The sequence below is a fragment of the Ips typographus genome, linkage group LG7, assembly GCF_016097725.1.
Source record: "Ips typographus isolate SLU linkage group LG7, UJ_Ityp_2.0, whole genome shotgun sequence".
In the NCBI taxonomy this organism is placed as follows: domain Eukaryota; kingdom Metazoa; phylum Arthropoda; class Insecta; order Coleoptera; family Curculionidae; genus Ips; species Ips typographus.
In genome coordinates, this window is record NC_138428.1 from 3,153,852 (window position 1) to 3,174,063 (window position 20,212).

Genomic DNA, 20,212 nt, shown 5'->3' on the forward strand with positions numbered 1-20,212 from the left:
ATTAATTTTGCCATCATCAGATAAATTTTCAAAGGAAATCAAATCCAATTGCTCCTTTGACATGTTTTAATAAGGGATGCCAAGAAATTTTTTTGGACTAAATTTCTAAACCGTTACGATTCAAAGTAAAATAGACTAGACAATCTTCTACCCTATCTTATTTAGAAAACTTAAAACTAATATTATTCTACGAAACAACGCCCTTCCAGCCTCTTTAAAGGTTTCGGTCCAAATGTCTGGATTTCTGGGGGAAGTACAAACTTGGACACAGACACCACAAGTCAAACACGTTTCCCAGCCTCTTCAGAGCTCCTTCCAAGTTTTTTCAACTAAAGCCTTACAAGGATAACCAGATCCTTAATCAAAATGAGTCTTTCAACTTTTTAATTTTGTTCCTGGCCTTTGTGCCTGATTTGTGGTTTTCCTCACCTTCATTTGGTGTTTGGAGGTTCAGAATATTTCAATTTTTTTTGGTCATAAATCTGGGGACAGACATTTTCTCTACTTTCATGTAAAACAGTGATTTTGAAAGAGCTTCCAAATCACCATTTCCGTTTTAATTTTGTCAAGTTTTTGGACAAGAGATGTCCTAGTTTCTCTGTAATACTAAGCTTCCAGTTATTATTATCGCTCCCATTTGATTTTACTAAAAAACACAAATCTAATAACGAAGGAAATAACTATTTATGTAATATGGACCAAATACAGGTTTTACAACATTTGTGAGAGCATTTTAGGAAATATTAGTTTTCTGTGTAGGGTTCACTGAACTAAAACTCTAAAATTAAATTGTGTTAATTTTTGTTATAAGAATCTGACAAGAAAAATTTAAATACACCTTGATATCAAGCTATTGAACGGGCTAAAATTAGGATATGACTTGGATGAAAACAAAATCTGACATTTTATTTTTAAAGTCCGCTATTTTTAGGCCACCTATTCGGAATAAACGCCCTTGCTTACGTGTTTTCGGAGCGTCACTCGAATTTTACGCTTCGGTGTAAACGCTCTTTTGATTATCCAGGCCTGGTTAAGTGATCCAGATTCGGTCCCAATACAATTCCATCGATATTTTGACACTTCAAAGCTTAACAAAACATTACAAACCGGCTGCAGCTGCACATCAATACAACTTCACCTTGTATAAAATTACGTATAGTTTGTTGGCTTTAAAAACAACCATAATTTTGGGCGTAAATATCATCTTTTTTGATGTTTTTACGGCAACATCCGGTAAGGGGACTAACAAAATATCTATTTTGGCACGGAATACTCTACGTGATATCATTCAACATGCTGACTCTCAATACTTTGCGTTTTGGGCCAAGTTTTTCGACACATTTCCGACTACTCGTAACTTTCCCTTTAAACAAGATTGTAGACAGATATAACAATATGGTGGATTAAACTCAGCTTCGTTTTCTATCATCTATTGCAAAACGAGTTTTCTGAATGTGTGCTCAAATATTCGGGTCAACGATTAAATTAACATTCGTTTACAAACTCTTGATTGGACTGATTCACCTTATCGTAGGCCTGCTTGTGTTTGAATACCCACCGCTGGGTTTTAAAGTGTCTTTTTGTTTGTTTATAATCAGCTCCTGTTAACCTTCGGTATTAAGGCTGCCCCTTAAATTTACATTGGGTCATTCGGGGAACACATTGCAGTGCATTTGTTAATAATAAATCAATTATTGACATTTTTACAGAAATATATTACTGAGAAGTGAGAAGTTTACAGGCTGATGCAAAACATAATAAAGAATGTAACAAAAACACAAAAGAGTTAACATAAAATAAGATAAGGCACAATTTACTGTACCGAGAGTTAACAACTGATTACTGAACTTTATTTATACAGAGTGGTTCATAATCAAGTTATGACAACATTTATGAGCATGCTAGTCTGTTGCAAAACGAATTTTCTGACAAGCAGATCTGAGAGAAATCTTATGGGCGCCATCTTTTCCAAAGTAGCAATGCATAACTTCGAAACAAGTGCCGATAAAAAATTTCTAATTACACCATCGTATTCTACGTCAAAAAGTGCCCTAATAAGGTAACATTTTCAAAAACATTTTTATCTTCGTTAAAGACCTATAAGGCAAAGTTAAAAATGCAGTATTTCACGTTTTCCCAATTTCCCGGAAAACGTCAAATGATAATCTAATTTCAAAACTGGGTATGAATTTGGCATTGAATTTCCTAAAACTTTTCCCATTTAACCGATCCTGCATCTCTTACGATAACGGATATCCCCATACATGCATCACCAATTTGGACCACACTGTATAAAACGGTCAAATGAGGATTTCAGGGGCTTTGTTGTTAATTATTAACTCACTATCATTCAACAGCAAAATTTGTTGAAAATCAGTACAAAGGATTTTGAGAAACGCTAAATTTCTTAAGTATACATAACTAGTGGCAGGTTTAGTTAACTGTGTAAAGTTGTAAATCTGCGATTTAAAATTTATTGCAATTATACAGAGTGCTCTATAAATAAAGTGAATATCAAAGTTTTTTAATCAAGATTCCGTCAAAAAATGCTAAAAACACTCATAATTTTCTGGAAGTTTTTAGCATTTAGTAACGGTCCTTCAACTGTTAAACTTTAATTCTAGACAGTCTTTTTAATTTTAATTTTTAACTTTCTCGTGACATATTGCAAGGAATCTGCACTTCTACTAGCGATTGGAACAAATTAAATCGACAATAACGTTATAGAACGATGCTGACAAACATCATCACCTTGACAGTTTTTTCTCTTTCAAAGAACAATCACCTCTAGAACGGATAAGTAAGCTGTATAATTATCTTGCGATGTTAAATTAAACAATGGTCTTATTTGCCCACTCGCCAGAACACATCAGCACATTTACAGCTGCGTTTTTCCGTCTGTATATACATTGTTTTGGGACACACCAAGGCTGTAGGAATTTACGATGTGTTGAAATATTTGGCAGAATCATGCAAACAATAAAAAATTCTAAATTAACCACCCGGTTATGCTTTAGTATTTTCTACAATCACGTAACATGTACTGGAGTAATTTTCTGGGAAAAAATTCGTAAACTTCCCAGGACTAGGTTATTTTGATTGATCCAGGCCATCTCTTGTAGGATATGTTGCACTCAGATTATGGGAATCATTCGAAGCGATTGTTTTTCGATAATGACTGACTTTCTATTTTTTTTTTCTTTTAATTTAACCGTAAATCACCCCATTGTTCGTAATGAGAGATCTGATTAGTCGGTTTTAGTTAAACCGAGACGGATAACAAGTCGGAAGTGAAAGAGAACGAATCGTAGCAATTTTTGCGATGCGACAAACTGAGAATAATTGGTAGAAGACTGGAATTGGAAAAGTTTTGCAATAACTGGGTTAAGTTCTTCTCTTCTTGCAGGTTCTCAATTTCCAGAGCGAAAAAGTTTTGTAAACGAATTGGAAGCCCAAAACTTTGCCGGTTTATGCTCAATCAATTTCAAGTTATAATTAGTTAATTCAAATAAATTCCTGTTCCATAAGTTGCCTTTATGATATAATAATATAATAATTTAATTGTTTATTTCACATAGGAACTTTTAATACTTTAGAGTTGTAACAATACTTTCTTGACTGAGAAATCAAAATTGAGCTGCATAAAAAGAAAGGAAGAAACCTCTTTTGATTTCTTCTTTGTGGTTTTGATATTGTTGCTAACCTAACCTAATTCATAAAAAAAAACACATATTCGAACGTAGTTTCGTTCATTTTGGGTATTTCTAATGGAAACTTAAAATAATCTCTCAGAATCAACTTTAAAAATCTGTAATTTTTCTATAATGCTATGATTCTTCTACAAGAGTATATTTTGTCTTTTATTTATCTGAAAATTGGACTGCAATTATAAAAGATGGTTCTTTACTGTTAGTAACTTTCTGAAATAAACGATTTAATCAGTTTCTAAACTAAAAACAGAATTAAAAATCAATATTTAGAAAGTGAATTAACAAAAGCTAAAATTAATTAAACTGACTTTTCAATAATTAATTTTAATTCAATTTTAGTGTTTTTTGTTTCCTAAATTTATTGTTTTGTCAATTAGGTTTAGTAGTTTTTCTTCACACGTGTGGTCAAATTAAAACTGGCTATATGAAAACCATGTAGGCTAAAAATTGGTTTTTAATGTTTTTAAACAGTTACATTTGTTACTCCAAATTACTAATTTATATTTTGAAAAATGTAGCACCAAAAAGTGAAGTTTGGGCATTCTTCAGTCTTAACCACCAATTAAAATGTCATGGACTGATTTGACCAAGAAAACTCTAAAATTCAGTTTCATGTTTTTCAGAAATTTTAGGTTCTGTAGGTGCTGGTCTTTCATTTTGCTCTTAAGCAGTCAATGCCGGTTTCGTTTTCAGAATTTTAAAAGCTTTTCTGATGAACATAAGTTTTTCAGTTTGGTTTTCTCAGAATTTGTAAAGGGGCTGTAACATCTGTCTATCTCTGATTTTTCTCTGAAGTTTTAACAAAGTACAAGTTTGAAAATATTCAGAAATTGCTGAAATATTGGACTGTAGTCTTTTTCTGTTTTGTTTTTTCTAGAAAATAACGTTGTTATAAATATTAACAAAATTTGAGAAACTTATCGAAAATTCCAGTGTTTAAAAGCTCGATTTTCTTAGGAATTATTGTAATAAGACTGAGTATTTCCCCCATGATTACTTCCCACCATTAGTTAGTATTTTGTGGGCAATTCTCAAATTTATTCAGTTTTACACAAAAATTGCTCAAAAATATTTTCAAAATTGTGTATGGGGGTTTCCTAATATTTTCCACAATTCTGGAGTGTTTGGTTTGTTAAGAAGCTGAAGACAGTTTGTTTCTGACAATGCTTCTTCTGTCTTTCCTTGTGTTCTAAAACTGATTTTTTCCTAAACTTAGTTAAAAAATAATAATAGGAGTCTATATACTAAAATAATAACTTTTTTTATTTTTGAAAATTGCTCTTTAATTAGCAATAACTCCATAAAAACATGTTAATTATCTCTCTAGTGTGTTTTTATTTATGTAACAATGGGTTTGTTTGAAACACCTTGTTTGGCGGATGATGATTTCATAACCTAGGAATAGGTGGAGGAGCGAAGGTGTGATGGTCAGTCGCTTTTTACATGTCACCAGTCATAGGTTAAGACATTATTGAAATTAAGTATGGTTTGTTGTTATTGCTCGCAGAAACCAAAAGTAAGTTTTATAGTGATTTACTTAAAAAGTGCAGAAGTGTGTACAATAAGTTTCTGGTCTTAATTTTTCAAGAAGTAACATCTTCTGGATTCACTCCATACACGAGTTTTGCCTAAACTAAACTTTCTCAAATTTAGGTGCATAAAGCGATGACATAAAACTATTCAGATAATTATAAACGAGCATTTTTTTCATGTCAGTCACGTCATTGAATTTAACTTTTGGCAACTGTCCTAAGTACTGTTTTCCTGTGGTCTGGATGTAGTCAGAAGTTCAAGGTTTTTGCATTTATTATAGAAGCCTGGAAAATTGTTTTAATGTAGTAGCATTGATCATTTTGACCCTGTTAAGTAATTTTACTAATTACACTAAATAGACGGTTTGCTCTTGCTTGGAAAAGTATTTTTAAAAGTTCAGAACACTGGGGTGGTCTCTGGTTTAATGGCTTTCTAATTACCTATTCACCTTTTTGTCACTTTTGAGCTCAAAACTTCAGGTTTCATGTTGAAATTCTTATTTATGCAATTTAATTAATAATTGTATTTAACAATATTTGAATATATGGCTGAGAGAGTTTTAATTATGACCATACAGGAAAAATGTATGCTATGTTTGTTGAGTAGTGTGAAGTGAAATAATAAGGTAGTGAATGATGAGTTTTCCAGTGATATTGGAAAAACCACTAAACTTTCAAAACTGATTCACTATGTATCATAAATTAAATGCCACATACAACAAAATAGTAATAAATTCAACATTTGATGCAACTTTGAAAAACAAAATCAGTCCACATCTCACATTCTTAGATTACGAGAGATGAAACAAAATGGCATTTTCTTGACCCTGCCGTAAAAATAGCCTCCATTAATGATTATTTCCATTCCATTTGGAAAACAGCCAATGCCCACATTCGATTTATTATATCAATAATAAATGTTTACTTTTGCTTGTTGCTTCTGATCTAATACCTTAACTTTTTCACTGTAAGCATCAAAAACTAATTATGGTTTTGTTTTATTGCAGACCGTGAGCAACCGACCGCGCCTATGGTCGTCTCAAATCAACATCCGGACCAACAACCACCATCTTTTTGCCATGAACAGTACGGAGGAGATATCGTCCTACCAAAATTCCCAGGACTATTACGTCTCGCCCACTTTTTCCAAACGGGCCACTTTAGGACATCGATACGATTATCCGGAGAAAACTGTTAAAAAGGAGAAAAAGTGGTCTCTAGGGAGTTTGTTTCGAAGGAAAAAGAAGGAGGAGAGTGAGAGCAGTAGTGATGAACAGCAGAAGAGAGGTTTTCTAGGGCGCAGACGTCGGAAAAGTGATGGAAAAAGGAGGAAAACCAACAAATCCGTGGGAGGTTTTGACCATATAGTGCTTCCGAAAACTACGCAGAAAGCCTACAATGGATATCATGAGGAATCTGGTATCCTCTCAGATCCTTCTGGGGGGTTTTCCAATTATGTTGGTAGATCACTACCTCTTCCATATCACAATATAGAAAAAGCTCATAGTGCTGGTACTAGTGTCAACCAGTCTGCTCCTAGTGTTGCCAGTGCAGCTTCTATAGGCTCTGGTGATAGTATATCCAAGAAAAAGGGTAGGGAATTAGTTAAAGCTAGGGCAGCAGCCCGAAGGACTACGTTAGGGAATGACAGTAGTTCAGATGAGGACTCGTCTTTGAGGTCTAACTCCTCTTTAAGAGTGAGGAGTGATGAAAGTCTGGCTAGACCACAGCACGATCATAACAAACGGTCCAGAGCCGCCAGAACAGAAAGATATCTCAAGCGACACTCCAAAGACGGTGAAAATCCTCATAACTACCTCCGATTATCTAAGTCAGACGTGGATAGATCCCCAAGTCAAAGTCCTTTACCGGCAAAACCAAAACCGAAATCTCCTCAAATTGGTATTAACACCATACCGCCTAGTCACAACAAGTACATTATAAGCAACTCAACAAGCAACCCTTCATACAAACCTCCCTTGTCTATGAATGAGTACAACAACTCCATAAACAACCACAAGAGTATCTCATGCGAGGCTAACATACATAACCCAGCAGAAATAGAACAAGTTCTCCATGTTCAATTTCCAATATTAAGACCCCACACTCGGGTGTATCGCAATTACAGTTTACTGGACGCACCACCCACCCGACAACCCCCACAACCTCCCCCTAGAGACCCCAATAGAACAGTACTACCATCTGGTCGTCCTACTACTGTTCACTTTGACAACAACCCTATACAGACCAGGTCAAAGTCTTTCAATTGCACTCACAGTAACTTATCTTCAGGAGGGCGCTCCACCTCTGAAGTTCACATACCTCACGACCCTTTTCACTTGACCTCTCAAGTCAGACCGGCTTCCACTACCCCTGATCCAAAACCCAGATATGTAGGAAGAACCAGGTATACAGTGGATGGATTCAATTACCTTACTGACAAGAAACCGAGAAGCCGGAAACCTATAGTGATACAGACTGCCACCCCCAAAGTGGAACCCAGAAAGGATTCCCCTACCCAAAAAGCGTTGGATTTCTGGAAACAGATTGAGGACAGCGTTAGCAAAACTTGCAGCAGCCCTCAGATGTTCACTAGCCACACTCATGTCCAATCGCAGGTTTTCCCTCCCCGAGCCGTCAGTCCCTTCAAACCTGTATCACCTACAGTTAAGGAAATCCAGTTTAAAGTGGGAGAATCTCCCGTTATCGGACGCAAGTTAAGTGAAATCCAAAAAGATGAGCCTATGAGAAAGTCAACTAACTTAGAAGAAGCTCTTGACGAGCTGGAAGCAATCTACAACAGTTTACGTTTAGGGGATGAGAACCTTTTGGACAGAGCTGAGCAGCGTGAGAATGAAAGTCTAGTAAAGCGTGCTGAACAGATGAAACAATCAACACCTAGTGCGCCTCTCAACAATTCATGCTACACCTACGAAACGTTTGATCAGGTTGACTCACCTAAAAGGAAAAAAGTCACCAAGAGGGGGAGAATACCTGATACCAAGGAGGATGACATGTACAACCGCAAACTCGCCAAAGAAAAGTCAGCTACCATCAGTGATCCTCAAGGGGTCATGGCTAAAATCAGCTACCTAATGGGCTCCCCCTTGAGTCATGCCTATGACAGTGAAGGAGAACTCAAAAAGATTAATAGCAATAAAAGTAAAGAACCGGACCTCACTTTTGATGATTTAGGTTACCGTAGTGTCATAAGAGCTAACGCTAGCCCTAAAACTGTAGATCCGCAACCACCTTTTGGTATCCCATTAGGACCAGTATCTCCAGCTCCCCCTAGCGACTATCTGCACGCAGTACCTGGGATTGTGTATACTCCTTCGTATATCCCTAAAAAAATTCCTGATGTTGTTAAAGATGACTTAGCCTTCAGAAACTTACGTAAAGACCCCAACAAGCAGCCAGTGCTCCCCTCAAACAACAATAACAAGTCACTAGACTTGAACTATTTGAAGAAGCGCAGAGCCGTTAGATCCCTGTCAGCAAACATAGGAAATATCCTGGGGAAAGAGGTCAGCGATAGCGACAATACTTTAACAGATATTGCAGACGCTATGGAAATTGCCAGGAGAGTTCTGAAGGATAAAGAAAAGAAGATCACTGAGACTCGAAAGGCTTTCATGAGCGACTCGGAAGTTAAACCTCCATTCACTAACGGGGACGCTTTTAAGGAAAGCCGAATGAAATTTTTGAGCGAACTGAAAAACACCAAAGTTCAACGCAACTCCAATAACTCCTCCTTGGATGATTTGCTGAACTCTCTAGCTGAAGAGGCGAAAGTTACCACCGAGAGGATTAATATAGAATTAAGGGAGTTGGAGGCAAAGCGAAACAAGGAGAATGAGCTGAAGCCCTGCCAGAAGTTGTTAAAGGCTGTGATAGATAGTAAGGACCTGGTCGAATACAGTAAAGTACCTTGTGAGGTCGCTGGACAACTCCAAGTCCACTCACCACCTCCAGAATCTGCCAACTTAGTCCAATCGTGCTTCAAAGAAAGCTCAGAAGAACGTAAGGACCACGACTACGAAACCATCGACTCTGATGACAGTAAAATCGACATAGATCGAATGGAAGAAGAGGTAAAACGGGAAATTTTCAAGGAACAATCGCCTTTTCAAGAGCATAGGGACGAAATCGTGGCATCGTTCCAAGAACTGAACGACGGGAAGAAAACCGACTCGATCTACGACAACCTCGATGACACAATTACAGTGAGTGAAGGTGAGCTCATCTCCCCTCACTCTGACTCGAATAACACCGCATTAACCCGCTCGAGCACTGATAGCCTTAAGTTCGATTCTCTGGAAAGTTTAAAGAGCCCCAAATTAGTCCTGGAGACATCCAGGAGGTGTGCCCTCATGCCTAAGAACTCAAACCAACCAGGCACCTCTGGATCGGACTTTAGGTGCAGTGATCCTCCAAAGAAGTCACAGGACGTATGGTATCACGATCCTGCCAAGGTCGCAGTTGCCTGCTCCTATGGCCTTGCATGTGCTCACCAGCTCGCTTCCATAGATCTAGTGACCGTTTTGAGCCTTTTGTTTGCTGTTATGTCGTTTATTGTGGCTTTGTTTTTGTAATGCTCGTCAAGTTGCCTGTTTACAGGCAACCTGATGTGCATTTTTTTAAGTCAGTAGCGGATTGACATACTGACTCTCACCAGTGTTGTCATGTCATTGTTCTAATACTCTAATACCTGAATGCACTGTGTTTTTCGTTAACCATACTCATGTCACTGTTTTTTAATTTTTTAGTTTTAACTATACAATTCCGGTGTATAATAGTGTATATAATTTTATCGAAAGAACCGACAGCGACTCGTGTGTAAAAACCAAAAAATAACTTTAAGTAGAAAGGCGTCTGTTGTATAATAATATTTGTAAGAGGCGAAGAGTATATTATTTTTAAATAAAAGTTATTTGAAGCGTTTTTGCGCCTTTGCCAATTATTTATTTCACATGGGCCGTTATTGCACGGTCGCACCTGGTTAACTGGCGTAGTTGCCAAATTGTACAAAAAATTGATATTTATTTCAATCAATTCGTGTAACAACAAGTGTTCTTAATAACTTAACTTTTCAGTATGAGAGCTTTATAATGTAGCAGGTGGCATTGTTGAATTGTTGATAATTACAAACCTATACCAGGTACATTTAGATGATCTGAGAATTTATTTTACAAAACATATTATTAATCATTACACATTTTTTATAATTCACTCAAACGGCAGGATTGGTTTTTTGTTGATTTTTGATCCCCAGAAGTCGTTTTAAAATGACTTTTGATATCGGGTCTGCCGCAGAAACATTATTTGGTGGTTTATCTACTTTTCTTTTATTAATATTTTCTTGTTTTTGCCCTGTTCTACTTGAAACTATAATGTACCAGGTGGTAAACTAAGAATGTCCAACATTTTGAATCTGCTACTTGATCTCGACAATTTTTATTCTCAAAAGTTTCTTCTTAAAATTTATCGTTTTTGACATATTTGCCATTAAACATTAAACTTTTTAGTATTTGAAAGTTTTTGGGTTTTCTGATAGATGCAGATCTCTTCTTTGATAGAAAGATATGCAAACCGTTTTTATGCCTTCAACCGTTTACTTGTTACAGCCTTCCATATTGAAAATTTCAATGTTCAAGAGTAAACATCTCGAAAACGACACAATTTTAGAGAGAAACAGAACAAAAATTCTCGAAACTAAGCAGAATCGAAAAATTGTATCAGTTTCTAGGGTTGTTGAAGACAAATCAGTTACTGTCATGTATACGTGGCAATGCTGGATTTACAAAATTTTCTCTTGGCACTTTTAGTTACAGTTTTTCTTGCTGCAAGCCTTTTCGATGGATACTTTCCTAAAAACAGTACTTTGCATTCTTAGTTGGCCAACTGGTATACTGTATACACCAGAATAATTGAAAAAAATCAAAGTAAATACAAATGAAATTAACCTTTTTCTATTACAGTGTCACGTTATTCCATTTTACTTTGATTTTAGCCATATCACAATCTTATATTTCTTGAAAACAAATCATTTATATGTATTACTGAAATAGGGTCTTTATCACACTGAATTTTGCTTTAAATATATCGTAATAATAATTAACGTTCAATATTCTTCATGTTTATCAAAGACAGCATCCTTTGTTCCTCTTGTAACTTTTCTAATCAGCAAATAACTACTTATACTGGATAAAAATGTTTTGCTGAATTCCAGTGTTGCTAAATTCGTTTTAGATGTTGAGTTGGTTGAGAGGAGTAACAAAATTACCAAAATCTGTTCATTCCCATTAGAACAATGCAATTTTGAGAAACTTTGTATTATTCCAATGAAGTCAAAACATGCATTTCACCTTCCTCTAAAGGTTTAATCCGACATTTTAACTGAAAGTCTTAGGTAAAGTGATGTTTACTGCTAATAGTGTGCAATCATTTGGTTTCGGTATTCATTCATTTTAACAGTTTTGCCACTTGTGGGATTATAATGTGGTAACTCCTAGAAAGAGGTTTTACCTAAGCAGTAACCTCACTAATTTCTAGGGTAACTACAAATCCAGGGATACTGAAGAAATTATATTGTTTTGTGGGTATTGTTGGTGAGCAATACAGATCTGTGTTACATGGTGAATGTTTCCAATATGTTACTGTGTATTGTTATGTAAAATAGGCCGCTTTTTCACGTTATTACCAGCGCACCCATGGCTCAGACTCATCCTAAGTACCATTTTCAAAAAAAAAAAAAAAAGAAAAAAGTCACCTAACCACCTCACTTTCTTCGCCTTGTTATGTGTTTGTGTGCATCTTGCAAGTCTGCCTGCATCTTGCCAAGCATCGTCGCCATCGTAGGTATAGCACAATTGCTTCATTTAGTTGGCACTATCAGTTAACCGATTGTTTTTCTTGTAGGTTAACTAATTACGTAGACAGAGTTGCCCGTCCTATCGCTGTGTGACATGTCCAGCCATCCAGAAAATAACGTTGTGTCGTCTGCTTAAAGCTTTAAACTACTATATAGTCTCGATTATTACGCGCTTAGATTAGTTTTTTTAGTACTTTAATTCTAGTTTTGCTGTCTCAAAGTCTGAATCTCTGTTGTTTCGGGTTGCGCAATGTACAATAATTTAGATGACCATAGTTGTAGTTTCTTTATTAGTTAATGTCTTCAGGAAGTTAGTTCGTGAATGATTAATGGACTAATTTAGGTATAAACCAGCTGGAAATATGCTTTAGTTCCCAGCACTTGTGACTTGATGGTGACTGAATACTGTATTCATGCTTTAAACTTAAAACTAGTTTTAAAGGAAAGTGCAACTTTTACTCCCGCAAACAATTTTGAAGTTTGAGTTTGCAAAAGGTTATTACTATGATAATGATGCTGGATATTAATAGTGTTGTTATCAAAGAGATATTTGTTTGCAGAGACCACAGATTTACAACAAATGGCGCTCTAAATTATAAAAGAATGTAATAACTTTGTTTGAGCTTCAAGAGTCATCTGCTCTATCCATCTTAATATTTTGCCCTTTGCATATTTTTGACAATGATTAATGATTCGGCAGCATTACCAACTAGTAATAGAAATTCGTTTTTTAAGGTAAATTGGGTAATTCAAAGAGATTAAGCACTGATTTCATTTATAACATAATATTCGACTTTGCTCACAAATTTCTGAGTCATTTACTTGAATGTGACCATATTTAGTACAGTGTTGCCAGCCCTTAACTGATATAATTTCCCAGATTTATTTTAGGTTTTGCTTTAATTCTACTTTCTTATACTTTGCAAATCCTTCAAATGTTCACTTAAAAGGCTATTATTACGTCTACTCCACATGGATTTGCTGATCTACAAACGGACAGAAATTTTTAAAACCTTTTTAGAATAAGGCAAAATTTAACTCATAAACCTATAAAATTCACTTAAAATGATTTAGAATTGTATTGCTTTTGAGCATGTTTTTATTACTTTTTTAGTCTCATAGAGTATTTGACAGTTTTCTGACATATGAAACTAGCTCCAACGAAGACAGAGCTCTAAAAAATAATGTGAATTTTAACAGATTGTACTAGTCTTGACATTTCTTATAGCTTCATGGAAACGATTCACTTAAACAAGCATTTCGTTTCATTTAGAACTGTATTAACTATAACAGTGCTTTTAAGCAGGTTTTGTAGTTTTACTGCTTTGTGAAGTGGTATTTGACAGATATCACCATTGTGACAGATTTAAATATGTCCAAACTAAACGTGCTATCTATCAAAATTAAGTTATTAAATTCATTTGTTCTTATATTTTTTTTTGTTTTTATTTAACAGACATTCTCAATGATTCAACATTAACTGCTTACTTAGTTAGTTTTATTATTTTTTTTCCACAATCTCTACACAAACTGTTTTGTGAATTTATAAAGAAAATCACTTCAATGATTAAAAAAGTGGTTGGGAAATTAGCTTTCTTCACGCTCTTCAAAACGTTTTAACAGTTATTATCAGAAAATGGTTTAAAATTGCTGATAAAAAGGCATGATAACTCCAACTTGTGATTATGAAGGTTGAAAACTGTGCTAGGTTTTAAGATGTAGAAAAGTGATATATTTAAATCATATTATGCAGGCTGGTACTTCGTTTATCTTACTGTATTAGCATTTTTTCTGGTTTTATGGTGAATGAAATGGAAGTTTATCAGAACTTATACCTCCATAAATCTTGCATCTGGTTTGAAAAGTCTTATTTTCCTGTATAACTAACGGATTTTTTGAGGAGGAAGTCTTGGGCTATTCATTGAAGTTATTTTGGTTTTGTCAAGGGTGACTTTTCTACACTTCTGCTGTTCTACTTAGTTTGATATACCATATCTACCTCAGTATCATTTATTGGGTTACTTAGTACACCATTTTCTTGAGTGGAACTTCCAGCTGGTTTATTACTGAATAAGGACATAAGCAACCACAAAACGTGTATTTATTTTATTATTATTTGTAATATTCTCAATATATCTCTACCAAACATGTAACACTATTTTAATGTAAAAGCCTTATTATTATTTATTATACACATATACTCAGCGTAATATATTATGTATTACTGAATATATCATTGAAGTGCTTATGTATGAATGAATAAAGATATTTCTCAGTTTATGTTCTGCTTTATACTCGCGATTCGATCATTTCTGTGCAAATTTTATAATTTTATAGTATAATTGACCACTGATTTATTTGGCATGTCCGAACCGGTAACCAGTAATTTAATACTGACTCACCGAAGCATATTTCTCTTTCTCTTACTCACCGTTCTTATCGACATGCCAAAACGTTAATGGATTCTCCTTATAAATGACAGCGGGTGCCGTAAAAGGATGCGGTTTTCTTGCTTTCTGTTCCTATATTGCTTTTTTTTCTTTTTTTGGTTGGTACGTTGGTGTCAGGTGAATCGGAGACCGCACACATACTGTACCGATTTCAATTAAAATTGTACCAAATAGGAGTATTTTAGAAAGTGATCAGTCTGGGTCCTGTGTCGCACTGTATCTCTTCAAATAGTCAGTATGTTGTTTTAGAAGGGTTCTAAATTAGAATAATAATAAAGTTAATAATTAACATAATTTATTCACAACTCGATATACTCTTAATAATAATTTTGTGTACACCAAAATGCGTTTTTGCATACAAAATACCTCGAAAATACCTCACAATGCTATTATTGCTCAAAATGCCTCATAGTGATAATGCCTTAAAACTGCCTAAAATACCACAAATTGCCTTGAAACAGAAATTGTAAGAACTACGTCACGTGACTTTGATAATTCAATTTTTGGTCATGCAACACTGTAAAGGCCAGTTGACATTGTCAAAAACAACCACGTGACCTTCAAAACGCAGTTTAAACTTTGCTCGAAACTTTGGAAAATTGATAAATTAAATTTAGCCAGTTCCAAAAACTTAAATTACAAAATACACGTCACGTGACTTTGATAATTCAATTTTTAAGCTTGCAACACTGTAAATGTCAGCTGACATTGTCAAAAAGTCTTTAAACCACAGTTTAAACTTTGAAAAATTGATAAATTAAATTTAAACAGTTGTAAAAACTGAAATTGCAAAATACACGTCACGTGACTTTGATAATTAAATTTTTCAGTTTGCAACACTGTAAAGGCCAGTTGACATTGTCAAAAACAGTCACGTGACCTTCAGAACGCAGTTTAAACTTTGGAAAATTTATAAATTAAATTTAGACAGTGTTGTAAAAACTGAAATTGCAAAATACACGTCACGTGACTTTGATAATTCAATTTTTGAGCTTGCAACACTGTAAAGGTTAGTTGACATTGTCAAAAATCGTCACGTGACCTTCAAAACGCAGTTTAAACTTTGGAAAATTGATAAATTAAATTTAGACAGTTGTAAAAACTGAAATTGCAAAATACACGTCACGTGACTTTGAGAAATCAATTTTTGTACTTGCAACACTGTAAAGGCCAGTTGACATTCTCAACAACAGTCACGTGACCTTCAGAAAACACAGTTTAAACTTTGGAAAATTGATAAATTAAATTTAGACAGTTGTGAAAGCTGAAATTGTAAAGAGACACAACGTAACTCTGATTATGCAATTTTAGAGCTTGCAACACTGTAAAGTCCAGTTGACACCTGTCAAAAACAGTCACGTGACCTTAAAAATGTTGTTTCAACGTTGAAAAATTTGGTAAATTATTATAATAACTGGTAATGAATATTGTTTCATCTCAATATAATGTAACAAAGATTTTACCATAATAACTACATGTGCTTATGCTATTCTGTTCAATTTAGTTATTTTGATACAGTGTATTTACCACAAAATATTTTGAAATCTTCAGGTAATGCCTCAAAATGATAAATACCTTAAAAATACCTAAAAATGCTTCGTAATACTGGCAAAGTGCTTTATAATACTTCGGCGATCTACCCCTCGTCTTTAACTTAAACACAGTAGCTATTAACACTATAGCTGGGATTCCATATTGCAAAATTACTTGTTTTGCCAGTGGAATCTCAACATTTCCAAAGAGCTTAATTCCACCCTCTTCTTAAAGATGAAGGGACTGATCTGCTTCAGTGGATGTAGTCTTTGGTATTTTTTCAGATATCCAAATGACCAATAATCAATTTCCTTTAGAGCTGTGCTTATCATGATGATATGCACTGTAGTATATCAATACATAAAAATTCAGAAACATATCAGAGTTCCAACTTTATTGTTATTATTATGGGAATGTTAGTAAACGTCATCCACTTCAGAATATTTTCGGTGCAATTTTACATTTATGGTTTAAGTATCATGTTTACTGATCATTTTATCAAACCAGCCATATAAAACCTAATCGTCGGTAATATTGTGTGTAAATATTGAAGCACAACAACAACAACCGTTGTCTATAGTTGCCCAATCTATTATCTATTTTGATTATTTCGAGTATGAAACAAAGAAAGACTTATGTCGATGACACATCGCGGACCAGCGCATGATTTCACACCAAAAAAAAGATAAACACACACATTTCGATGTGAAACCGCAAAACCGAGTCGGTGTGCCGTCGACCAAGGTTTGCGGCTGAAAGCTACAGGTTGATCTTGCCGACCTTACGCGTTTGTCGTGTACACTTTTCATATTTCAATTCAATCTGTGTGTATCTATCTCGGTGAACGGTTTTCGGCTGGTTCGGTCCTGTTTTTTTAAATTTCCGTGTGCTGTTTCACTGTGATGATGTTCGTTGAGTTTAGTTGATCAGCGTTGTTACTGGAACTGTCGAAAAGTAAGTCAACCCTTACTAACCAAAAAACTTCTACTCTCCTCAAAAAGACAATCCAGAAATAAGTTCATCCTGTATTTGAGTGAAATTGACTATTGTTTGATTTATTACTGGAAACCTTCACCAATTGTCAACTTGGTAGTCAATTTTACATTTAACATTTAAAACACAAGGTTGAATGTAAGTAAACACGTGCCCGAATGAACCGTTGTTCAAAACTGCATTTTATTCAAATTCTTCCAAGGACGAACTAGAAGGTACTGCCCTTGCACTAACGCACGGTACTGTTGTGCCCAAATATGGTCGGGTACAGTTTGGTTCTCGAGTTCATTGGGTGCTTATGAATTATTAATCTTTTCTGGTCTTGTACGGCAGTCAATTTGCCTTCTTTTACCTCTTGTTTTTACCTTTTATGTAACTCACAGATAATTTGAAAATTAGTTGGACAGAAAATTTTGAAAGTTTTAGACAGGGAATAGGTAAAAATTGTCTAAATGAGTTTAATAAAGTAGGTAAACCACTTAATAATTGACCGGTTTTAGAACATAAAATATTTGAATACTAAGTCAAAAAGTATTTAATTGAAAAATAGGCACAAAACGGAAAAAACAAATAAAATTGTTTTCTTTTTATCAATAAAAATTGACATGCCATTAATTGACAACAACAACTCCAATGGTGTTTTTTCGTCACCTAATCTGAAAAGACACAATTGACATAATATCATATCAATCAATGGAGTTATCCCATAAAAAAAGGGCTTCCATATAATTTAATCGTAAATCTAATAGTTTCATAACAAAAAAACTGGAAAATTCAAAGGAAACAAAGAATTTCTTCAAATATACAAATTTTAAAACTCGTTTTTAGTGACATTTGTCATTGCTTCTGTTGGTTCTTTTAAGGGCAAGAAAGCTAAATTTAATTTAGAATTTAAACTTTTTTTCCTACAACGGTTTCCTAAACAATTTTGATACACCTTTCACTTTGATCTTTTCTATTTTAGTTATTTGAAGAGTTAATTCATAACAGAAACATTAAATAATCGTAATAAACAAAATGCAAGATTTCTTTATCATCATAACCTTATTTCAACAAAAAAAGCCAACGAACTGTAACGGAAATCCTGGGGTATAATACACTTTTGTACGCGATTACTGGTATTAATAATAAAAAGTGATCTGTACTATTACGTTACTAATACGTGGGAATATCCCAAGATGTCTACACAATCATGATTCAGACCCTCTTTGTATAAGAAACTAAGTAGTACTTTAATCATCAGTGACACGTCTAAAAATCGGATAATTTGGACTAATGAAATCGACTTTTAAGAGTGACTGTCCGATCTCTAGTGAAGAGACATTCGAATTTTCTCTACTCATCGCTAATTAATACAATTTTCAGGCGATTTTATTGAAACAACGTATCGTTTTACTTTCACTTCCATAAGTCAACCGTTTGCTCAATCGGTCAAGAATAATATGTAAACAAGGTAATTTATTACCCTGTTCCGTTCTACGAACATCTTCGAGAAGAACGGAAAGTATCAAGAAAATCCAGTTTTAAGAAGGTGAAGAAAAAGTAAATTAATCTCACCTAAATGGGACAGACCATCCCATTAATTTATGTGCAATTTAGTGCAGAAACTTTCAAATATACATTATAATATTCAGTTTATTGTCCTGAAATACAAAAACCGTTGACTTGTCCAACCGTGATAACCATACTATTGTCACTAGTTGATTTAGTTCTGAATTTAGTGCCCTTTGTGACAGTTCAGTACTAACTTTGATGGCTATAGCCTTCTCATTCTCCATATACTTCGAGAATAGCATATTTAGATGATCTAGGACCATAAGTTTGGTACCCAGGCTAGACCCCTCTTAGATCTAACGATTTGAATGGTTGATGGCTCATTTGACCTTTGCAAGTGTTGATTGTCTACTTGGTCTTCAATTGTGCCAAATATTTGCCTTGATGTAGGAAAGTGTGTTGTTCAGGAGCAGATTTAGAATTTCTACAGCTTTTTATGCTTAACATTCTTTTTGAGAAGCTCCACTTTATTTACTTTTGTGGACTATTATTGTGAGGATGTCTTTTACTTTTTTGCAGAGCTTTGTTCACCAGTCTCGTTTAGCTTTTTGTAGTTCTTTTTCGTCGCCTATAATGTCATCAATCATTATTGTTTTTGGCTTTATTGAATATTCTTTTGAAGGTTTATTTCAAGTTTACCACTCAACCAGACTGAGTTTCCAGATAAGTCATGAGTTGACCAGACCATAGAAACTCTAATGTGAATTAGCAGATTTCTTCATATTGTGAAGTCATGGAGGAGAGAGCTTTTTCCCCCTTCCTTTATACCTTACAGCATTTCCGTATAAATACAGCAGACAAACTTTCTGGTTGTCAGTTTGCTTCGCTAGAAACTAATGTTCTTTTCTTAAGTAGGTATTCTGATTGTCGCACATGTAAAACTCATTTCCTACCCATTGAAATAATATGTTAACCGGTCCGTATATTGTAACAGTTTATAGTTGCATTGGACCGAACCCAATTTCAATTACGCTCTTATTTTTAGCTTAAAAACTTTTTTCGTAAATATTTATATTAGATGCGCGATTCAAGAAATTTCGTATATGCACGATAATGTTAATATTACCGATTTGTTTTAAATGTGTAATTTTTGCTTCTGCTATAATTACATCCATCATTAATAACACCGACTAATTAGTAGCCACAGAGAGCAGATTTTAACTATAATACCATGCACGGTTTGATGGATTACCAGGTTTCTGGTTTAGTTGGTGTTGGTCTTGAAACTGACCACGTCAAAATGCAGTATTTTGCTAAAATGTTAGATTGTGTAGGGTTTCACCCTTTTCAAAGTGGTACTAAAAGTACTTTTATAGCTCTTCGACACTGTTAAATTGTGATTTTTGTGTATTTTCAGGTATAAATTCTAAAAAACGCTCAAAACTGCCTAGATGGTTGCGTCCGCTGTCCTGTCCGAACACGACCGCCATGTCAGATAACTCAAAGGTAAGTTAACCAGGACACTTGAAACTGAAAGAATTTTTAAATATAAAAGGTGATGATGAACAGTTATTTACGAAAATTCTTGAGTTGTTTTAGTTCGTTACTAACCGAACAGTTTTACGG

The 20,212-nt window shown here is 34.6% G+C and overlaps 1 protein-coding gene across 8 annotated transcripts in view; it reads left to right on the forward strand.

Moving 5' to 3' along the window:
• Nucleotides 1-20,212, forward strand: part of LOC145731687 (uncharacterized) — a 67,856-nt gene that overhangs the window by 15,197 nt on the left and 32,447 nt on the right. For 7 of the 8 annotated variants that reach the window (XM_081983585.1, XM_081983579.1, XM_081983586.1 and 4 more), the window contains exons 2-3: nt 6,250-9,478; nt 20,004-20,092. In XM_081983585.1, coding sequence (XP_081839711.1) covers nt 6,322-9,478; nt 20,004-20,092 — 3,246 coding nt within the window. In that variant the 5' untranslated portion in view covers nt 6,250-6,321. Of the gene's footprint in view, nt 1-5,178; nt 5,227-6,249; nt 9,479-20,003; nt 20,093-20,212 lie in introns of those variants that run through there. The other variant, XM_081983581.1, reaches the window with a different exon arrangement.